The 25,466-nt window shown below is 33.2% G+C and overlaps 1 protein-coding gene across 1 annotated transcript in view; it reads left to right on the top strand.

The window, feature by feature from the left end:
- The window catches only part of LOC115875374 (LIM/homeobox protein Lhx3), a 73,136-nt gene that overhangs the window by 41,463 nt on the left and 6,207 nt on the right, over positions 1 to 25,466 (top strand). Inside the window, exons 3-4 of the mRNA XM_030890799.1 lie at positions 21,428 to 21,602; positions 24,429 to 24,640. Coding sequence (XP_030746659.1) covers positions 21,428 to 21,602; positions 24,429 to 24,640 — 387 coding nt within the window. The remainder of the gene's footprint in view (positions 1 to 21,427; positions 21,603 to 24,428; positions 24,641 to 25,466) is intronic.

A 25,466-nucleotide genomic window follows, 5' to 3' on the forward strand; every position in this document is an offset into this window, starting at 1 on the left:
GCAACGCCATCCTTCTTGCTCCGCACCTAAACTAAGATTAATGCGTCCGAAAATCGAATCAACCGCACCGCGTGGCTCGGAAATCGACGCCGCGACGTTTGGCGTCCCGAAGCTCACGTGGCGTAGTCGACGTCGGTCGCCGTCCATCGCCTACCACATGCCGGTCGCGTGCCGAAGACCCGCAAGCGACGTAACGAGGTAAAAGGGCCGAAAAACGTCTGCCATCTGGGGACGTAGCGAGGGCGTTGTGGTGTCCTGACGGAAATACGCTTTGTAGTCTCAGATCCTGCTGAAAAATTCTGCATTTATCTATCTACAAGATGAGTTTTCTACGATGTTCTCTATGGGTACCTCGCTAACTACTGGCGATAGAGAGTCAGTTAAATGGGGAAAGAGTTGCAGTTTTGTGGGGTCATAAATATGCACCTATCGGATTTTTGAAATAGTTTATGGTTTACTAGATATTTCGAAAAAAACAAATTTCGGCTATTTTAAAAATGTGCCCTAATTCCATTATAGTCTATTCTAGACAAAAAGTTTTCAGATAAAAGTTGTAGATAATCGCATCCTTAATGAGACTCTGTTCTCCGTTTTTTCTAAAGCCTATTATTTTTTACATATGACACAAACATATATGTTTTTTAAGTGGAAACCATAACTGGCCATGACTTCGTGGAAAGCGCCATTTTAAAGCCTTCCAGCGATTTAAGCTATAATATTGTTGCGGACCCTTGTGGACTCGACCTAACCTAACTATATGTCCCGCCCCCATATGACCTTAATATCGCATTAAAGAATAGACACCGTAATGATTCATTCGAACGTTCGAGAACAATCGAGTTCCACTGGAATGAAGTAGTACATACGAGAACATTCGAAACCTTCTTCTATGCACCTAATGATCTATGGATTATTCGAGAACTCTTTAGCTGTGGGTATATAAACCGACGGCTGGGGCCTGAAGAGGACAGAAATAAATAGACGAGTACAGTTGTCGCGCTAAATTCAAAAATAAATTCTTTCTAGATAAATAGTTTGTATATAGTTCTTTAAGTCTTTTAATCGTTATTGTTTGTTACTTAGTGTAAATAAATTGTGTTTAAATAAATTGTAACTTTCTATCCACACGGAACCGACGAAAAACGTAACAATATGTAAATACCTAATATAGTTTTGATTTCAGGAGAGTTCTGGTATTTGTAACAATTTTGTTAAAAAAACGCTTAAAAATATACCGTGCTGGCAACTCTTACTTTTGGGTCGGTATATACATGTGTGGAAGTAAATCGCATAGGGGGGATCTTATTAAGCCGGAGTGAGAGAAATGCGACGGTGTGCTGTTGCGGCGTTGCCACATTTCTCCGGTACGCCTTTCCCTATCAAGTAAAGTAAAATCACGATCGTAAACCGCTTATTTTAAAAGACTTTTTTTCGAAAACTAGATAAACTAGATAAAATCATTAGATATATTTCTGAACATCTGAAATTAAATTATAAGGATATCGTTAGGGTGTCCATTTTTTATAACGAGAAATGGTCAGTAATCGCGATAATTTAAAAACTCAACTTTTTAACACATAACAGGATTTAACTCAAGAACCACTTTAGATATTGAAACTCCTTTTTTTATTTTGAAGTTCGGATCTTTTACAAGATGTTTAAATAAGAACATTTCGATTGGTTGCTTGTTTTTTTTTTCATTCAATTTTTTTCAAAAATCCATCCATTTACTGCATAGGTGCATAGCAATTTTCAGCAATCGTGTAACTTTTTTATTTATAAAGATTTTCAAGTACTGTCTGCGAACAAAATATAGCAGAAATATTAAGAATGTTTGTGAGAAAAACTATAATAAATTATTTCTAATAGATTTCGACATATCAATTTTTAAATTTAGAGTTCTATAAGCGCGACTACGGTTGAACACCAACTCAATTCTACTTATTTTTACCAAAAAAGGAAGTGTTTCTAACTTGCACTTAAAAGTTTACAAGCTATAGGGAAAATTACAACGACTCGTTAATAAATAAACAAATAAAGTATTACGTAAGTAAAACGTAAAACTGTACGCATGATGTACCCTTCCCTAGAATTTTAAGTACTGATTGGGTCGATCCGGTTGGTCGATCGGTATCGGTCGACTATGGGACGAATCTGCTATATCCCCTTCCACGTGTCTTAGCAATGTGCTCAATTTCTCAGTTTATTTCATATGTTTGGCAACTGTTGTCACTGTTGTTCTCTCTTTGTTCAGTACATTATAAACGCATTATACTCTTCTTACATACGGAAATCTCGACCCAAGACTAACCTTTGCCAGCTTTTAGTATATGTTTTATTTATTTATTAATATCTCTGAAATTATGAAAATACATTTACTCATAGGATTATGTAAAGTGATCTGAAAGAAAGCCAAAAATGCAATAATATACAAGGTGCTCCATTTAAAAAAATCATCCCGATCCACTCACACTTTTTTGAGCCACTATATAGAAGTTAAAATATTTTCCGGAAATACATGCTAGTACATACTTTAGGTTTGCACACAAAATTTCTAAGTTTTTTATTCTAGGAGCTACGTATGCCCGTCGCACTATTGCCGAACCCTGTAGATACATATAGTACATACCTTCTTCAAATTTAAATAACATTATCGTAAAATTCACACACTTTGAAAGGGTAAAAATAAGAAACCTCACTTTCCGTACAACTCCCACACAAAACTAAAGAAAAAGTCATTGAAGACATACTTAGCCCGTTCCTTTTTTTTTCTTAGGTCATTCTCCGACAATTTTTCCTGCTTTCCACCGACCCTTGCCACCATTTCTCCCCTTCTTCCCCCAGTACTACTCCCCCTGCTCACATCGACGTAACCCCCGCTAAACGCACCCACCCTCGACGGTCGTAATCACGGGTGCGGCCTACGCCGCCCCTTTCCCCCCTTTAATCGGGGGCAGAGCGCCGTCGTCTGCTCCCCTCTCCGGCCCCCGCAACCGCCACCCCTTCGGTCTTCTTCATTTGCCTCTCTCCATAGAGCGGCAGGGCCATTTTGTCAGCGCCGCGCGTTGTGGAGAAGGGAATTGTCTGTGTGGATGTATAGTATGTGTGTATTGATGGGGGAGATGTATGAATAGATTGGGGAAGGAATGTATGGAGGTATATTAGGAATACAGTTGGGTAAAACAAACTTTTTGGTTTCAGATGTTTTAATAAAGTTATGAAAATGTTAATTACTTATATGTATCAATACACCAAGAACGTAGATAAGTTATAATAGTTTCTGAAGAGAATAAGAGTCGACCAAAATATTATGTTCAATAAAAATATTTTCTAGTTTTCAGTAGGCCATCAATGATTAAAATTATATAGTACTAAACTAATGAAAACGAGTTAGGGATCACATACCGGGTGTTGCATCGTCGGACGGGACATAGGAAATCCCATGAAAATTTTAATGGGGTCAATTATTGACTTCCCTAATTATTTTAGAGAATAATTTTATTTAGGTTTATTGAAGAGCACTAAAACCCACATTCAAAAGAATAACTTTAGATATTTTTGATTAGCTCGTTTACAAGTTATCGCCGATTTCTTTTTAAATATTTCTCCTTTCTTATGGCCCTGTATTTACTTACTGAGCACCAGTCAAGATAAAAGTTAACTGTCAAATTAAGTTGTCATTTCAGAAATTTACCTATTTAGTGCTTTATTATTATTGAAAACTCATTCCTACATCGGAAATCTTAAAGATGTATTTATAAATACAAATTAATATGAATTAAAGTAATCAATTACAAGGTTAATTATAGTATTATTACAATATTCAATAACTGACAACTTTATTTGACAGTTATCTTTTACCTTGACTGGTGCTCATAAGTAAATACAGTGCCATAAGAAAGGAGAAATATTTAAAAAGAAATCGGCGATAACTCGTAAACGGGCTACTTAAAAAAACCAAAAGTTATTCTTTTGAATGTGGGTTTTAGTGCTCTTCAATAAACCTAAATAGAATTATTCTCTAAAATAATTAGGGAAGCCAATGATTAATTTTCAGGCATAAATTGATACAAAAACGAAATTCTTTCCCGTCATCAGTTTTTTATTTAGCATAATTTTTCTTCTTTATCATCAAAATTGGTGTTAAATATGGCAAATTTTAATGTTTTGGGAAGACCAAACAGTGCTAGAAAGCGTTTAAACACTGAAGAAGTCATCAGATCCACACCTTTATTGCAGGAGGGTCGATCGCAACAATACGTGTCGCAGCTTTTTCATGTGACACAATCGGTCATTTCCAGACTGTGGAATCGACACAGAAAATATGGTTTTGTTGTCCGCAGACCATATCCTCAACGAGTAAGGCGGACAATGAAGCGGGAAGATCGATCTTGTTCAAGCCACTCTTCCTGAAAGAACACTTACCGCAAGAAACCTACAAAATCTTACGATCGCCAGAGGAACTCGAATATCAACTCAGACTATAAGAAATAGGCTATATGGAGTTAACATTGGATCAAGGCGAGCAATTGTTGTGCCGAATTTAACTGCTAATCATCGTAGGGCATGAAAGATATTTGCTTAAGAACATCTTCACAGGGGCGTTGATCAGTGGAGGCACATCTTCTTTACGGACGAGTCCCGTTTTCGACTAATTCATACTGATGCCCGAGTTTACAGAAGACTGAAAGAACGATATCTGGACACAACAGTCAGAGAAACGATTTATTTCGGTTGAGGTTCCGTCATGGTATGGGGAGGTATAACTTTAAATGGGCGAACTGATTTGCATATTTTTCTAGACGGCATAATTAATCCTGTACGATACAGACATGAAATTCTTGAACCATATGTTATTCCATTTGCTGCTCAGCATGGTCCAGAATTTATCTTACAACAGGATAATGCCAGGCCTAATACTGCAAGAGTAGATACTCGATACCTTGAAGAGTCCAATATCACAATTATGGATTGGCTTCTAATAGCTCTGATCTCAATCCTATTGAGCACCTTTGGGACTTTCTAAAGACAAGACTACAAAGTCGCCCACAACCAGATCTTTAAACACCAGATCTTCAAACTTTGAGGGAAAATCTTCGAGAGTAGTGAAACGCCTTTCTTCAAGAGATTATTCGGAGCCTCATTCAGTCTATGACAAATCGGTGTGCAGAAGTGTGAAGAAGCCGCGTATGACACACACATTATTAGGAAAAGAAAATTTTTTTATCAGTTTTCCTCCTTGAGATTTTACACCAATCTATTTTACATTAATAATATCCTATTTATACATTAAATAATTAAAAAGTACAAAGACCGTCTACTAAATTTTATTGGCTTTAATTATTACGCTCTAATTTCATTTTTGTAGTTGGCGAAATCAGAAGTCAATCACGAGCTGCAAGTGCACGGATTACATGTGCACAGGAGCCGACTTAATATATCGCACATCGCTAGAGCATCGCGGGGATAAATTGGTTGGGCGGCAAAGTTTTGACCAATTAGACCGGACGCGCACATAAAGAGCCGGACTGTTTTAGTCTTTTATAAAAACATTATGTTTCGAAGAGAAGCATGATGTTTTATTTACAATCAAATATGCAGGGCAGCAGATACAGAACAGGTCGCGTTTTTATCTGAAAAAATAAAAAGTTATAGAGATGGGCCTCTTTTGAGACACATCCGGTATAATAAAAAATGTTTATACCTATGTGGCGGATTCATCTCTCCAAAAAATCCTCTGTAATGCAGGAAGTTTCTTGATGTTTGAAAGTAAGAAATAAGTAGTTCTTTTTTATATTTATTTGCGTGTGGTTTTTTATTTAACATACACCTTTATTCGTGATATTGTATATTGTAACACGTGACACCTAAATATATACCTGGTGCGCCTCAAAAGTGGCTCACCCCTATAACATTTTAATTTTTTTAGATAAAAAAAAACTTGTTAGTATATGACATAAATCAGGATTGATTGACCTATTCAATTGTTTTTGAATAGTCACTTCCTGTTTCACCGGAAATGGCTACAACTTTTGATTTTTACATGGCACCCTCGGCCTTTCTTTACTTTATTTGATAGAAAATGACACTATGAATAGAATGACACGTCATATGTCAACTTTTGACATTTTGGCTTTACAAAAAATCGTATTCATTCTAGAGTGCCATGGTTATGTTAAGAACACTAATTTTTAATCAAGGAGCCTTGGAAAAATAGATTTGATCGTCTAATGTTTTTCGTGCCTTGTCCTGGCCGGTTAAAAGATGTCCAAATCATATTTTTAATCATATCTCAATTTTTTCAAATGGAACGATGGCTCATTAGCATATTTGGAAAAAGCATTTTTTTACGATTAATTTGGTACCACACACTTGGAATCTCGAGTCAAATTATCGTTATAAACCGCATGTTACAATTTCACATAAACCATATGAGAAAATGTCAAAAGTTGTAGACTAAAGTAAAAAAATACCGAGGATGTCATTTAAAAATCAAAAGTTATAGTCATTTCCGGTGAAACAGGAAGTGACCAAAAGGAACTGAATATGTCAATCAATCCTAATTTATGCCATATATTAACATACCAAATCTCGTTTTTTTATGTGAAAAAGTAAAAAACTTATAGGGGTGAACCACTTTTGAGACGCACCCGGTATATATTTTTAATAAAATTTTATGCATTTACGGTTTTATGTATTATTTTTCATATTTTGAAGTAACCATTTGACACTAAAATTTTATAAATTTATTAATTTTCCGCTTTGGATTCCAACTGTGTCAGCTTACTTCTTTGTAAAATCAGTAAAATGGAATAAACTACTGTGAAATTAAAATTCCAGACGCGTTGGGTCAGACAACAGACTATAACGTCTTTATTAACTAATTTTACTAATCTATTCGAACGAGTTAATGCATATCCAAATCACGAACAATTTAAATCCCCATTTAAATGGAGATAAATCACCCATGACCGCGGTCTTTATGGGTCTCTCCATTTCGCCCATTGCCACCCCACCGAAGCCCATCAATGCAAATAGAGCGAATAGTCGGTAACAGACTGGCATCAGTGGCACCGATTTAATTCCATAAATACATGATCGGCGCGCCAATACACACAAGAAAGGGCACCCATTTAAATGGACCGAAACGATAAATATAGCGGATCAGAGACGATAAAGGCTGAGCTGACGCTATAGCTTAGAGTGAATTAAAACGGGCACCCCATAAAGATCGGTACGGCACAACTGGCGAATTTAAGGGAGAGTTTTACCACTGGTAAATAGAGGTGTCGCTATCGTCTAATTAATTCTTTTTACAGTGTGATATTTATTTTTTAAAGGTAAAAGTGGATTTGAAATTGGTATTACCATTTTCAACTTTAATTGTGAGCTGCTTGAATTTCCAATCCAGACAACACACAGACTAAGAAAGGCATGTGTGCAGTTTTCTTCGTTATTAAATACTTACTCTGTGGTGATTTTTTTCAGAAGCTTTCTTTACGACATGTTGCGGTATTAAAGTCAATAGTGAAGTTATTAACAACATTAGATTTGTTCGCAGTTCTTCTTGCCGGCTCTGATGTTGGGGTCTAGAGTATAGGCTTGGTGCATTCTCCGCCGGTGCTGCCACCGCCCGGGAATATCATAAATAACGAACACATACAAATACTAAACTAATATACATAAGAAATTATGTGACGAATATTGCAGTTGGGGATTGGAACCTTTGGTGTTACAATAGCTAGGGTGGGGTCAATCCCCTAGAATTCGAGTTTCGAAAAATCCCTTCTTATCTAACCTCTACACTCTAAAGTCAATCCAAAAATCAGCTTTTTTTGATTAATCAATGACCAGATATTTCGAAACACCCTGTATACATTTTTAAAAAATTTTAAAATATGTAAAAAAAACGAAATAAAATGTACGTGTTTAAGCGTTTTTTTCGGAAACTTGGCCGTTTTTTAAATAAAAATTTTTGTAATATTTGAGGGGTGGTTTCACCCTCTTGGAACTGGAATTTCGAAAAATCCCTTCTTATCGAACCTCTACATCCTAGAATCAACCTGTATGCCAAAATTGAGCTTCTTACGTTGAGTGGTTTGAGCAGGATCGTGTAAGAAGAGATTTTTTGAAATTCCAGTTTCAAGGGGGTGAAACCGCCCGTCAAATATTACAATATTTTTTATTTAAAAAACGGTCAAGTTTCTGAAAAAACGCTTAAACGCGTATATTTTATTTTGTTCTTTTTAAGATATTTTAAAAATGTATACAGGGTGTTTCGAAAAATCTGGTCATTGATTAATCACGATCCTGCTTAAAGCGCTTGACGTAAAAAGCTGATTTTTGGCAAACGTATTGACTTTAGGGTGTAGAGGTTCGACAAGGAGAGGATTCTCGATTGTTTTTTCTCATGTTGACATAAATGTGAGAAAATTTTATCCAGTTTGTATGTTAATGGAAATTCTTGCTTTGTTTTATCATCACCATTACAAATGATTATATATATTCTATATATATTATAGATATCTAAATATGCATTGATCCGATAAAAATATTAGCCTAAAATAAACGAAGCGTTTCGGTGCAGTGTGCGAAAACTGCATTTAGGAAAGCACAACTCACCCCCGTCGCGTCGTCCGACTGACTTCTTGCACATACACACGTACAGCGAGCAGCCCGAGCGGCGATAATGCTCAAATGGGACAGAAAAACACACCATCTGTTGACGATCCGGTCCGTGAACGAGCTCAGTTACTTTTTGCATATTACACTTAACTCAATTTGTCGACGACAACAAGGAAGTCAGTCGGTGCCATTTGCCAAAAACGATCGAGCCGGCTCGGTTTTTTTATTATTCGAGGTGATGAATGGCCTTAAATGCGCCGATGGGTTTTGGTGCACCACCCCTTATTTATGTAATAATTCGATAAGCACGGAAGGCTTTGGTGTCATTTTCCTTTTCATTTAATTTAATAAAACTTTTACCACGCATAATAGTACACTCAGATGGAAAAAAAAGCAACGGAGTAATTGTTGGTCAAATTTAAAGTGTTATATTTTTGTTATTTTTAGCCCTATTTTCATGAATTTTTTAGCAAACTGTATATCATTATATCAACTTTAATTCGTAAACTCAGTTTTTTATAAACTTTATTATTTGGCATATTATACAGGGTTAATCGTGGGGTTGCTTTTTTATCTTAACTTTAAAACACCCTGTGCAAGAACTTCGTGTGTATATTTTTTTAAAATATAATTTTACGGTCAGAACCATGACTCCTGAGTATTTAGTTTTTTTCTATTCATATCAATACATGCTTTGATTAATTTTTAAGAGCGAAACGAACTGATCACGATCAATTTGCAATTTTTTCAATTATCATTACTTTTTGATGTAATTTTTTAATATGTCGAGATGGTTTTGGTGACTATTGTCGTAACGTCATAATACGCTGCATTGGATACTCTATATTAAATTTTAAAAAAACGTTAAATACTGACCATTCACAGTCCGGGTTTTAATAAACATTAATAACAATAACAGAACTAACGATATTAAAAAAGAAAACATCTGTACTACTCAACTATACAAACAGAAAAAAAATGTAAAAAATACCCTAATACTTTGTATTGCCTCCATTGGTTGCTATAGCTGCCTGTATATGTCTCTTCATACTGTCATTGAGGCTGCATATATCTTATTTCGTTATACTTTCTCATTCTTCTTTCAGATCTTTAAGATTCTGAATGCTTACATTAAATATATTACTTACATTAAATAATTTTTTGATAATTGTTTTGACTACGCCTATGGTGTATCATCCTAATTAATTACGAAAAAAACGTATTAAAATGTTAACAAAAGGTACAAAACTAGTATCGACGTATAGAACATATCATGTACATATAGATGTTAATTGAAATTGAAAAATAATTATCGAATTCAATAAGAAAACGCTAAAAAGTTGGAGTGGACTGTTTAGTTACCTATGAAACGTAACTCTTGGCTCTTTCTTATCGCTGCTGCTTTTACACTTGAAAGCTGAACAACTAATCACCATTGTAATAAAGTTTATACAAAGTTTACTACACACAAACTATTAAAAATCGCTAAAATTGTTGCTGGTGACCAAATGATGACTCATTGTTTGCCACCAAAAGAAAGGTCTCTAAAGTCACAAATTCTGCTGCAGCCCGTATAGGGGCGTTACATGTCCTTATATTCTTTAGTCATTGCTCTGACTACTACTAACTGCTTCTAACCTGCTTCTAACCAACAATTTGTTTTGTTTGGTCTGTGGTCTGTTTTTGTTTAAATATTTTGTTCATTATTCATGTTGGGGATTTATTTTTAAATTAATGTTAATCGTTAGGCAACCAGTAGACTCATAGAATATGTATTTCTTTTGCATAATCAAAATTGCCACTCTAAATCGCTGTCTTTTTTAGACAGATGTCACTTGTCTTGTCATTATTCAAATCATTATTCGAATTTGCAGAATGTTGTTAACAAAAGTTTGATCTTAAATTAAAATTTTAATCAATCACAATTGTTTATCTCCATCTTTTACCGGATTAATAAAACAGAAATTTCAGTTCAGTTACAAACAATTCATTATTTATAGTGATTTACAAATTTTATTAAATTATACGGATTTTCTTAGCCGTGTGTCACGGCTTTGAATTTTTACTCCCCCCCCGCATAAAGAAGTTTCACTCCAAAAAGCTTTTCATCATTAATTCAAAGTTGCCTGTGAAATAATATACGAAAAGAACAAATTGAAATTTACATAATGTCGAATATGTATTTTTTATACACTTAACGATAAAAGATTGCTGTCGATAACGAGTATTAAAAGATCAATTATGATAGATATTTCTGGTTGAACGAATTACTATTAGCGTTAGCACCGATGAAAAATAGCCCTCGAAAATATGTCACCCCGCATTATCTATTCAGAAGGTAAAAAGCTACTCTGTGTTTGTTGGTATCAGTGGAATCGATCTCGATAGGAAGAGGGTTTTATCAGTAATGGAAATAGGGACACGCCTTTCTAAGAGATGCATAGATTAGGCCAGAGTTGTGTTGTAATGACTGTTATTTAGTTGTATTTAATTAAATAAAATCGATTGTTTAAAATTATATTAATGGTCAATTTAATAATACTTATATTGTTGTATTAGGAATAAAAATGACAATTTTCGTGTTGAACATACAGCCGAGGCACAAAAAGTCAACGGTCCGAACTGTGATCCGGAAACTTCGGCAGCATATTCTGCATATAAAAGTCAGTAAAAAAGTTCGTACAAATGTATGTCCTAAAACGCTTAGTTTCGGAGATACAGGTTGTAGAAGTTTCATTTTTATTTCGATTTTTTCTAAATAATACTGACCCAAGTCTACAAGACAGGCGGGGAGCGGCGGGAGGAATTTTGATACGGGCGAAGAGTATAAACTGATATAATATTCTTTAAACTGTGGTAGTCCGGCCAGTGAAAATAAATTATACAATTATAAAGTTAGAATAGTATACGGTTTTATATTAACTATATTTTTTTTGAAATTTATAAATACTATAGATCGGATAGTAGTTCGGAGATATCGGAACTTTGATACGTCTGATATCGGAAATGGAGAACATTTATGACTTTAGATTTTTGTCAATTACTGAATTTATTCTTCAAATGGCGTCTGATAATAAACCAGACCTCATGGGCCAAACTTAATCACTCATTGTACCTAATTACTATATTCTGGTTCCCATAAATTCAAATGTCGATTTTTTAACTTGATTGATTTATTATTATTCTGAATTTCTTTCCAGTAATAAAAGGTATTTCGGTGAGATATATCAACATTTGTAATAAAACGCAATTAATAATAAAATTAACGTTCGTATTTATTTATGCATTGTCTCAATGCGTGATAAGCTCTATAGCGGGACATGCTTTTTTTATGAATTTATTTCATTCCTGATATATTACATGCCCACCACTCCCAATAAATATTCAAACATACTTATTCGATACTAATTAGTTACTAGTATTACATAAAATTGTTGAGCGCCCGCCAATAGTTTTTTGTTCGAAACTATGTTGGGGTGGATAATTAATATCACTGGCGCGCGGACAGTTTTTTTAATCTATACTAATATATAAAATCCTTAAGTGACTGACATACTGATTAATCACGATCCTGCTCAAACCACTCAACATAAGAAGCTCAATTTTGGCATACAGGTTGATTCTAGGGTGTAGAGGTTCGATAAGAAGGGATTCTTTGAAATTCCAGTTCCAAGGGGGTGAAACCACCCCTCAAATATTACAATATTTTTTATTTAAAAAACGGTCAAGTTTCCGAAAAAACGCTTAAACACGTATATTTTATTTTGTTTTTTTACATATTTTAAGATTTTTAAAAATGTATACAGGGTGTTTCGAAAAATCTGGTCATTGATTAATCACGATCCTGCTTAAAGGGCTTGACGTAAAAAGCTGATTTTTGGAAAACAGATTGACTTTAGGGTGTAGAGGTTCGATAAGAAGAGATTTTTCGAAACTCGAATTTTAAGGGGGTGAAACTATCCCTCAAATATTAAAATATTTTTTAATTAAAAACCGGTGATTTTTCCGGAAAAACTCTTAAACACGTATATTTTATTTTGTTGTTTTACATATTTTAAGATTTTTTTATAAATTTATACAGGGTGTTTCATAAAATATGACCATGGAGTAATCACGATTCTGCTTAAACTGCTTGACGTTTAAAGCTGATTTTTGGTAAAAGGATTGACTGTGAGGTGTAGAGGTTCGATAAGGAGGGGTTTCTCGAATCTCAAATTCAAAGAGGGTAAAAACGCCCTTCAAATATTACAATATTTGTTATTTAAAAAACGGTTAGTCTTTCGGGAAAACGCTTGGACAAGCATAATTTATTTGGTTTTTTTACATATTTTGAAATTCTTTAAAAAATCATACACGGTGTTCCAAAAAGTTGGGTAATTTCTTAACCACGATTCTGCTTAAACTGCTTGACGTAAAAAGCTTATTTTTGGCAAACGGATTTTTTGAAAGTCAAATTCCAACGAGATGAAACTACCCCCCAAATATTACCAAGTTATATAATAATATCGCCATATTGTTTTTTCTCATGCTGACATAAATGTGAGAAAATTTTATCCAGTTTGTATGTTAATGGAAATTCTTGCTTTGCTTTATCATCACCATTACAAATGATTAATTCGACGCGAACGAAGTCGCTGGTACACGCTAGTATTATATAAAATTACATCATGATTCCAAACGCCTTGATCGGCAAAGGATAGTCAATCACTCTTCAGAGATGTACATTATTAGGAAAATTTGGATCCACAATAAAATAAAATATGGTTTGATCAGTATGTTTCATGTACCTAATCTATAAAATGGAAAATTTGCTATAATATACTAAAATTAAAAATATACGTAAAAATTTTAATAATATAATGTTAATTATAGAAAGAAATTAACCCAAAGATTGCGTTTTAAAACATTACACAGGGTGAGTAGTAAATAAGTGCAAATATTTTCAGGGCTGGCAGATCTCGATAAAAGAAACGTATTTTCTCTTTATCGTTTTTCAAATATTATGTCCAAAATAACTGAGATATCTTACTTTGAAAATTAAAAAAAATGACTTTTTGTTTAAATTTTGAGAACCGCTGGTTTGTTTCTGGGTTTTCTTTTTTTATAATTTTAATCTACTACCTACGTTGCCATATTATCAAGAAATTTTGTTTTTTAACTAAAAATTAAATAAATTTCCAAATTTTCAAAAAATCTTTTTCGCGAAAAAAAAACAAAATACGGGTTTCTGGAGTCTAATGTGACCTATCATGTGACTTATGTTATCTTAGGACTCACCCTGTATAATCTACAAAAAAAGAAAACACGGATACATTAGACACCCAATATAGTAGTACCCAGTAACGCACTCATTTTTCTCAATCCGATTCTGGTTCTGGGACACAACGCTGGAACGCAGCCCGAACGGCGGAACTCAAACATGCTACCAACAATCTGCCAAATTATGTCGGCTAGCCGAAAATATTTGGGAGACTGGAGCTACTCTTTTCCTTATATTCTATGCTACAGGTGTATTCTGCGTTGCAATCTAAAGTTAAAACTTACCTCTGTGAATGCTGCTTCCTATAGCTTAGTAGGGTTTTGAAAAAGTATTTCTTGAGAGAAAAATAAATATATTTTGAAACGCTACTGATTTTTATAATACATAATATTCTTATACAAAATAAATTGCGTTTTTACAATGCATTATAGATAAAAATATCGTAACATAAACACGGAATATAACCATTTTCCAAGCTAAAAAAATCAATTTGAATTCCCATATTAATAACCGACTGGATTATTCATTAAACAAATTCATCAGACGCAGTTATCTGGATTGAACTAGTTTTATTCTTTCGAGGTCAGTTTTTCTTCATATCTGTGATTTATGACACATGTCAAGAAAAAAACAAATCCATATTATCTACAAGTCTATGGTGTGGTATATCAGGAATCTGGTTTGATCCGGTTATTGGAAGGTGTATATGAGTTTTTTTCTTTATTAATTAGCACTATATACGTATCAACATATATTAAAATAAAAATTAATGTCAAGCAGTTATTATTAGTACGGTAGTTCGTCAGACACACCCTCCTGTTCAGAATCAAGGTGCCATGGATTTTTGACCTATAAAAATATTATCAGACACGTTTAGTTAAAGAAAACATCTAGAAGTCTATTAAATGCATCATATTTTTTTTAAAAACCATACTTGTTCTAATATTGGTCATACTTTTTTAATCAATAACGCCGAGGATATGACTGCAATAATGAAATCAACACACTGAATACAAGAAGAATAAGGATCCATTACCTATTCCAATCTTTTGTCTTAAAGGCTTGTGACAGAGGGTAAATAAATGAAAATGGAGAGTTCAGAATAGAGTTAAGGCTCATCGACAAATAACTGGTTTAGCTGGCACCATGTAGCTATGCACCTGAGTGTTCAAATATATCTGCTTACTGTGGTCATATTACAAAAGGTACCCATGAGTTACATTCTCATCTTCTTTTCAAAAGGGTGGTTTTCACCTGCCAATCTTACTGACGCAATTTGACTGATTCAGTGTTACTGAAGAAATAATGAACGTAAGAACATATTTTTATTATAACTGATCGGTATATTCATACTTTCAGTAAAAGTGAAAGATAGTTCTATCTTTGTATTTTATTCGTGATTCGTTAAGTTTTCCAAGTTTTGAGAAAATATTGAACTAATTCTATTATATCTGATGAATGATTGATTTGATAGGAATAGTTTTACTAGCATCTTAGTTATTTGATTTATTATTTTATTGCATAGTACTCCAGGTAGAGAGTATACAGAGTGAATTTTCTACGATGTTTTCTGTGTGTATCATTGTTAGATAAAATATATAAATGACTTAAACTTCAACAATAAACATATTAAAATTTCATAACAGAAAAGGGGGGATGATGGAAAATTACTTTTATCCTATACATTAGAAATTAAGAGTAATTTATAAACAATTTTTTTTATGTTTGTTTTTATAATTATTTTTGTTTTCTTCTCTCTGGGATGATGGAAAGTGGAAAGTAATATGTATAATATAATATGGCCCTGGATGTATCCCCTGTTAAGTGCTTTTTGTTAGTTATAAAAATTTGAGACTAAAAAGCTACTGATGATTTCTATTTAGATTTCAGTAGTGGCATTTTACAAGATTAGTTTTTGTTTTTTTACTTTTCTCTTTGAGTGGCGAAATATTCAGACCTTTATAAATGCCACGATTTATTCATACAAATAGTTATATTTTTACTATAAAATTAAGAGATACGCTAAAAATAAATATCGAAAAACTTCTTTTAGTTCGTAGGTGAAAACTTCCGCAATTCTGTTTGGCCCATAAGTTCCAATATTTGGGTCCACTGTGCAGCTGTGCCAGGCCTCTAATCCCACTCCATTTAGCAAATAGCCCCGGTAAAAGGGGGTGTTAAAGCAAGTGCATGTTTCTTTATTCATGAGTGCGGTGTCAGGCAGCTTTTAACCCCGTTTATGCCAACGGAGCTACTTTAGGGTGCTATTATAGTTTGGGCAAAGTTTTTAACGTTTTTTAATTAATTGGGCATAGCATTTAATTAATTAGGCCGCTATTTAAAGGTCGTCAAGGTATAAACCAGATGGTGTATCAGTAAATATTTTAGCAAGGAATCTTCTTAGCAAGATTTTGCGTTGAGAGAATATCGAATTTCTTAACGTTTAGAGACTATTTTGAATTGAGAAAAATTCTTTTGTTAGTAAAATTGTGTAAACCGTTAAATGCTGATTAAAAGTTGTCTTCTGATATTTTGTCGATTTTAGTCTCCTTGATGAGAAAGGCAATTTAATTAATGTGCCTTAATTCCTTTAAAAAAGTTTAATGTCATTAAATTGCCAAATAGTTAAATAAATTCTCATTGATTAATCGTCAAAAAATACAAAAAAAAAGTTCCTATAAACATGGCGGGTGCGCAAATGCATAGCTATAAAGTTACAGGATGTAAAAAACATTTCTTACAAATCGACTTGGTCACTTTCTCTTGTTTACCAACGATATACAAAATATTGCTTTTATTATCTTTATTCCCCGACAAATATGTTTCTAATTATAATTTATTTTCTATAATATTTAGAAAACTCATTTTTTTTCGTTTCTATTTATTTCTTTACCCATACAGTAACTATTTATAAGCTATACAGACAAGTTTTAATAATAGTCTATTTCAAATTTCCCGCGAAAAAAAAATAATTAAAATTTAAAAGGACAAGCGAGACGAGATCACTCTCCCCACCACTCAAACATGAAAGGTACCGCGCGAACTGTCGTCTCTTGTCTTATCTACTCTTTGCTAATACCATATTTGGAACTCTTACTTTGTTTATAAATACCATCTAAAAATGGCAGTTTTCTGTTATTTTAAACTGCAGTGAAAATAAGTAAAATCATAAAATCAATATTTCTGTAGCTTGCAGCTCATTTATCTTAAAACAATTATTTTTTTAAACAACTGTCTAAACTCTGTTTTTTTTTCTCAGGTAAGATTTCGACAGACGATGACAGAAGAAAAACAGATGACGTCCCATACCAATCTATTTATTTTACTAAAAAAAGTTTCTAATAATTTTTAAGTTAACTATGGATGGGTTTAAATATAAATCCGTTATACGTCGTCTGTTATTGATTTTAACCAGTTTTATTGGTTTATTTCAAAAATGACAGATCGTATTTCAATTTTATTGGTTTGACGGAACGATGAACGACAAACGGACGCCGATGCGTATGAACTCGCCTTTAGATTTTTGACGCTTGTCAAAGTCTTGCCAAATTATAGGTTATAATTTTGTGTCAACTTTTGTCAAATACCTTGCGTTTTGGAAGATAATGCATTTTGATTCGTGTTATTACCTGTGTTTTGTGTCTTTTGAAGTCAAGTGGAGGAAAAATCGAGTGAAAATTAACCGGAGCCCAGAGCACAGTGTATGGTTAATACTCGCTGCCCAGGCCGAAAATCTTATACGCCAATAAAGTTACAAGTTACCATCAATAAAGTTCGTATACCATCTCGTCGTAGATAAGTGCATCTCGAATATGGTAGGACCATACTAAACACATACTAAAAACTGGAGTAGCTGTAAAATATCGACATCACACGATAGGTGAATAATGGATTTTAGTACTGCAGAAAAATAATGTCAAAAGGTACTGGTTTAAAAATATTAAGATAATAATTAATCAACCTTTAAAGTATAAAATTTGGTAAATGTTATTATTAATAAAATAGTTTGTTTTATTTATTCCTGTGGAATATAACAAAGTTGTATTTGTACATATAAGTTATATTGATAAATATAATCATAAATGCGGGAAGTTTTCATAAAGCTTGAAAGTAAGAAATAGTTCTTTTTCTATTTTTTTGGTATATGGTGTCTTGTTCTTGTTTGTTTTGTATTAACACATACCGTTTTGATTAAATAAAATAACTCAATTACATTTTTTCAGTTTTATACAGTTTTTTTCACAATATTTTGAAGTAATCACTTGTCAGTCAAATTTTAAATATTTCCTGCTATGCGTTCCAGTTGTACCAACTTATTTCTTTGTAAAATAAAATAAACTACTTTGAAATTAAAATGACAGACACATCTATCACTGTCAAGGATCTTCTCGTGGGACAGACTATAGTTTATAGCTCATGGCGCAGAGATTCCAGCATCACATCGCAACGCTCGCTGTTAACCGCCTGTTATTTTATTTTGTGAAATAGTTAATAACGAGCTAGGTAGAATTTTGTGAAGCGGCGATTCCTATATCAAGTAGCAGCCAACGGTCGCTGTCAGCAATATATTCATACCTGTTATTTTTTGAAACAATTGCCGTAAGCTTGTAGAAAAGGTGGAGCAGCAAATTATTTTCGTTAACTGTTATTTTTAAGAAGCAATAACTGTTATGCTTATAGATAACAGCTAATAAATAAATTATTCAATAACAGACCGTCTTCAATATCTTATGTCAAAGTGGCTCTCACAAGTCACTTTTCTCATCAAACTTCCAAACTCTGCAAAAAGAAAACTCTTTGAACTGGAAGCAAAAGTAAAGAACGAAAAAGTAGAAAGAATCGTACGCTCGGTTGCCTGTCTTTAGAACGGCCCTAACCGTATTATTTCTCTTATAAAATGCAGAAACTTCGTCTCAGATTAGGCGAGTTAGCCTTAATAATTCAGGAAAGCCGAAAAGATTTCCCGTCTCTTCGTCCGTGAAAAATACATTTTCTAGACGGCGAGGGCGAAGCGGCCGAGAGAGATTGTTTGTTTTCGGGATCAAAGATGTTTTCCTACAGTTTTCCGCGTTCCGAAATTTAATTTTCTCGAATTTCCTGCGCTTTAATGAAACTTCATATTTTAACCGTATTTACCGAAAATTTGTGCCTGTTGTGTATGTTACGTTAGAGGTACTTTAAACATTCATTACTTTAAAGGGTAAAGAAGAGGACGTTGGTTGTAACTCGAGAACCGTTAATGATTATTTATACAGGGTGTCCCACTTAAGAGGGATACAATCCAATATCTTGATTGTTTGTTGAGAGATCTTTTTCATTTTTGGCAAAAGGCTGTATGGCTATAAGACGTACATTTTGCCCAGGGTAAGAAATGCGATACCTCATAGACATATCATATTCAAAATGTTCTCGTGAAGCACTCAGTAAAAACCAAAATCAGATAACGATAAAAAAAGAAGAAAACCTTCCACACCTCCACCGTCATTCACCTCCAACCAACCTCACCTACTCCTACATTTCCATCCATCTCCCCTCCACCTCCCAAACTCACTTTTTATACCGCAATATTTCATAACAACCACCACCACCATCACCCCCTGACCCCTTTTACTGACATCCCCCTATTCTATCCATCAACAAGAAGAGGGGTAACGTCGTTACGTCGCTCTTCAGCGTCATCGCGACGTCGAAAAAGCGTCGGCTCCGCCCCGACGCCTTTAAACTGCCAATAACAGTGCTCGCCGGAATATAGGCTCCTCCCCCTTCAAATAGGGATAAGAGAGGGGGTAATAGACGCCTAGGGCGCCGCTTAGGGTCGATACGAGCGCCGCCGCTGCGCCCTTAGGGCGCCAGTGTAGCGGACGGATTCGGGATGTGCGGTGGTTTTTTTTGAAAGCGAGAGCGGTAAAGCTCGTGAGGTGTATTTTTTTCGGTGTATAAATATTAGGGTTTGTTGAAAATAAGAGAAAATGATTAATTTTATTAAGGAGGAACGTGATGTTGATATGTACCGGGTGCCACCGATTTGTTTGGATGAAATTCCGGATATATTCCTAAGTAAGTGTAAATAAACAATTTAACATTGTGGTTAAACCAGTACCTCTAAGTTGCGCTCAAATTGTCAGTAGTTTTGTATTTTAACTAAGGAATCAGTTTCACAAAGTAGGTAAAATTTTGCCATCAGTACGTAACTTCTTGATATATGAAACGCATTTTATAAAATGATAAGTAGCTCTTCATTTCATATAATCGAAAAAAAGCGGCGTCATAGTTGGCTTCAATATGAAGACTGCTGATAGTTTAAATGAAAAATTATATTCTGAATGTCATCGATCATCCTTTCCCAGCCAACTTACGCTAAAATTATACGGGTTGAGCCTTAAATTAGTACCTTAAATAAGTAGATATTTTTGTGGGTAGTATACTTCGACCTAAATGGTTCTCAAAATTTAAGCAACAAATAATTTTTTCATTGTTAAAGTAAAATAACCAGGGTATTTTGCACTTATTTGTAAAATAAGTCCAAATAATAGACATATAACGGGTGCGTGTCAAAAGTTGCTCACCCCTATAACTTTCTTATTTTTTCAGATAAAAAAACGAGATTTGGTATGTTAGTATATTACATAAATTAGGATTGATTGACGTATTCAATTGTTTTCGGTCACTTCCTGTTTCACCGGAAATGACCACAACTTTTGATTTTTAAATGGCATCCTCGGAATTTTTTACAAATAAACAAACAACGCTTTATTGTACATAAAGCCAAAACGGCTTCATCGACAAAGCACTCACAAAACAAACAAAAGCACAAAAAAATACACAATACAAATAATACAATTCAAAAAAATTTAAGTCTCATTAAAATAACAAAATAATATACATGGACAATTGCAGAACAGTACGCAATAAATAGATATAATTTTAGAGTTATAAAATATTAAATACTTGACCTTTGACCAGTGTGTTAGATTTACTTAATTTGATAGAAAATGGCAGTCTGAATAGAATGACATATTATATGTCAACTTTTGAAATTATCACTTAAAAACAATATTATTTTAAATTTCAATCTAGTATGCTGCGGCTGTCTTAAAAACACTAATTTTTAATCAAGGAGCCTTGGAAAAATAGATATAATCGTCTAATGTTTTTAGTATCTTGTCCTGATCGGTTAAAAGATGCCCAAATCATATTTTTAATCATATCTCACTTTTTTGAAAGGGAACGAGGGTGGCTGAGCATTTTTTACAAATAATTTGGTACCACACACTTGGTATTTCGAGTTAATTTGTCGTTATGAACCTCATATTGCAATTTCAAATAAACCATATGCGAAAATGTCAACAGTTGACATATGATATGTCATTCTATCCAGAGTGTCATTTTCTAACCAATAAAGAAATGAAGATCGCTGTCATTTCCAACCCAAGCCAACTGGACGCCGTTTTTTTTTCGATCATACGGTATTATAAGCATTCAAAATGTTTAATAACTTTATGGTTAATTCTTTTTGATAAAAAAAAACAATTTTTTTTTCAGCTACTATACCAAAATGCGGTGGCTGTCACGAACTGATCCTTGACCGATTCATCCTGAAAGTAGCGGACAGGACGTGGCATGCCAAATGCCTACAATGCACCGAATGTAGAGTACAACTAACCGACAAATGTTTTGCAAGAAACGGACAATTATTTTGCAAAGACGATTTTTTTAAGTAAGTGTCAAATCTTTCTAGATTATTACTTCACAATCAGACAATATACTGTATAGATATTAAGACATCATAATATATGTTTAATTCTAGAATATATCGTGTGTCTACAATCCAAACATATGTCTTATAAAAATTATTAGTTTCATTTTTAAATTATTTTCATATTCATTAAGTCCATAATAGCGATATATTTGTACTGGAAAAATACATTAGAAATGATTATTTTCTCGACTTATATTTTGTGTTTTGATAAAAGGTATAGTCTGTGAAACGAATAACTTTGAATTTGACAGTTCCCGCGGGCTTTTCTAGTGATAATTTTATTAGGTTAGCAACTTGCGGCCATGCTGGCGCAATACCGTCTCTAATAGAACAGCCTCGGAGCGAGATTTATGACGTCACGCTAGTTAGATACTACGGATTAGTAAATATGTTATAGAATACATGGAAAACATAATTATTTTTCGTATTTATGGTTTGTATTTTAAAAATGATATAGTTTACAGTTAATAAATACAATATATATATATACCTATTTATAGTAATAAATACTTTGGCAAATAAACTATGAACCATATAAATGCAGCATATGTTTTACAGTATGGCTGAAATCATATTCCATAGTCAATGTAGATAGTTTTAGTGTTAAGAATAATAATTTAAAAAAATATGTGGTCATCTTTTGTCAAGTTTATATTAGTTTATTAATTGCAGTAAACATTATGTTGTGTGTGGGGTGAATATTTTATATGTAATTTTTTGGATTATATTTGACACTATTTTTTTCATATGACACAACACTGATGGAGGCTATAATGTTAGCCAAAACTTTTTTTTAACGAAATAAAAATAATGAAAAACCAAATGAAAACTTGATCAGCGTTTTTCCCGAACCTAAATCCCAAGAAAATCAAAAATTTTAGAATAATTTTACATATAAAATGACAGGCGATCTTTATTTCATAGCCATCGCTGACGCCTTTTTTCTATGATATTGTATTATTTGCAAATATAATTTTTCGAACATTAATAACAATACATCATTATTAGTAGATATTGAATATTTTTTGTAAAAATAAGATCGATTTTCAAACCACAAAATTTAAAATATATTTTACATTTTACCCATTATCTTATGTACCTATTCATTATTTGTATATTGTAAAACATTTGCTGCATTTGTATGGTTCATAGTTTATTTGCCAAAGTATTTATTCCTATAAATAGGTATATTGTATTTATTAACTGTATATTATGTATATTTCATGTAAACTGTATCATTTTTAAAATGCAAACAAAAAATACGAGGAATAATTATGTTTTCCATGTATTCTACAACATATTTATTAATCCGTAGTATCTAACTAGCGTGACGTCATAAATCTCGTTCCGAGGCTGTTCTACTAGAGACGGCATTGGTTTGATATTTAGAAATATCAAAAGCTGATGACATTTTACTTTTGACAATTATGACATTTCGTGTTGATTTTTGCAAGAAGAGGAAGAACTGTCACTTGTTTTAATATTTTCCTTTTCTACTTCACGAAAGTAAAAAGAGTTACCGATCTGATTCGTTCAGGCACTCAATTTAAAGAATATCAGTAACTTTGTTGACAGAGGGATTTTATATTTGCCATGTTGGTAAAAAATAACGGTCAAAATTCAAAGTTATTCATTTTATAGACTATACATGTGCTTTGCTTGTATATAGACGATATATTCTAAATACAGTTCATACCAAATAAACTTTTAGGTCATTACTTCCACTTTCTCGTTCAAAATATTCTAATAAAGTTGCGATGAGTTTTTTACGGCTATTAAGCTGTCTTGTACACTTTGCATTAAAAGAGGTTCTAAAAAGAATAACACTATTTATTTAAAAAAAAATCGTAATACATAACTAAAGTGTCAAAACAAATGACAATGTCAGGAAATAAATAAATAAATGCGGCAACTTGACATTTCTTTCAGCAAAGCTACCACCTGAATTCCCAGCGGGAAATTTAAATTCCAGTTAGTCAGCACGGCGCCGAATATGTCCATTGTTGGCAAAAATGAATTTAAAAATCGCGCCCTCGATTACGTAACTAAAAGTTTAATTGATATGAAATATATATGAATAAAAATTTAAAATAAAGCTCTAATGATTTTTTTTATTGCCAGATGAATAAAATTATCATTTTGACTCTATAATCTGTAATCTATTCTATACCATCTAAATAAAATGACAATAAAATTAGAATATGATTTAAAACATATTTGTGCGCAAATATGATTTCTATTACCATATTTAATATTTATTGACTCTATAGTGTTGTCTGTTTATTGTGTGTATATCCATAAAAAAATACATATTAAGCGGAGTGTTAACAGAAGCCTCCTATACGCCAATTTTTGTACAACCTGCTATATCTGAATATAAATTTAATGAATTTGAAACTTTTTTTATGCATCACGTCTCAGATAGTTTAGTTTCAAATAATATTTTCAGCACACCGAGTGTAGAAAAACCATCTGACAGTAAATAATAAAGCTCACTAATTTGGGCAGGCGTGTATATAAAAATATAAGCAAAATGTAAACAAACCGTTTGTTATTTAACTCTTTTGTTATCAAGTTTTTGAGAAAAAATCATTCTTTATAAAAGTTCTAAAATGATTAATCCTGTTTAAACTTTTCCAAATTTCCATACAAAAAAATTATTTCCTCTTGTAAAGAGACAATCCGAGAACATACTGTATAATTATAATCATACGATAAAAGGAGGCTTCTCGAAAGACACCGCGCAGTCGCTAGCGCACATATATTTTTTATGCCTTTATGCTGTGGGTGCAGGCGTTTCGGCACCAAGTGCGCAGGTTGCGAGCTGGGCATCCCCCCGACGCAGGTGGTGCGCAGGGCGCAGGACAACGTCTACCATCTCCAGTGTTTCGCGTGTGTAATGTGCGCTAGGCAGCTCAACACCGGCGACGAGTTCTACCTAATGGAGGACAGGAAGTTGGTGTGCAAACCGGACTACGAGACGGCCAAATCTAAAGGTAAGAGGAAGGTTTATAGCACGCTGATTTAGTTGGTAGAAAAACAGCTTCTTACTATTTTATACATAAGTACATGGTATCTACCAACGGCTAAATAATACAAGGACATGTAACGCTCATATATACTGGCTGCAACAGAATTTGTGATGTTATGCACCATTTTTTTGGACGTAACGAATGAGTCATCAGTTGGTCATTAGCGACAATTTTATTACAAAAATATTAATAGTTTTTCAAGCAGCTATGTGAAGAAAAATATGTGCCACGGCACCACGGCACTGTTTGGAGATATAGTAACAATTTTGGTTTCGGGTGGTATTAGTCTTTGGTCATTGGTATCTACATTTTATCACCAATTCAGAACAGCGCTGCCTGGAGGTTGTACTACAAAAATATACTCAAGGTTTTCCATTTCTCTCCTTGAGGTAGCGGCTTGTTTTGGTCTCTCTGTTTTAGTGATAAATCTTTTTATTTAAATAAAGTGACTGTACTAGCTGGGGATCAACATTTCTATGACAAGCAGCAACAGTCACTTACAAATATTGTTCTTATTAGATACTTGCCTCGACGATGAACAAAAAAAACTAAATCTAACCAAGAATAGTTTATACATGATCAATTATACATGATTATTGTAAAATGGGCAGTCAATTTTATAAATGTAAATATGTATTTGAATATATAACCGAAAATACTTTAATAAGATAAACTATAATATTTCACAAAAGCAGCTAAAAGAAACCATAATATAATAAACAAAAAAATAAAGAAAATTAAAATAAAAAAACAAGATAGAGAAATAACTTTTGAACCCAAAACATAATAA

This window comes from Sitophilus oryzae, unplaced genomic scaffold (genome assembly GCF_002938485.1).
Source record: "Sitophilus oryzae breed Bouriz unplaced genomic scaffold, Soryzae_2.0 scaffold_1385_pilon_pilon, whole genome shotgun sequence".
In the NCBI taxonomy this organism is placed as follows: domain Eukaryota; kingdom Metazoa; phylum Arthropoda; class Insecta; order Coleoptera; family Curculionidae; genus Sitophilus; species Sitophilus oryzae.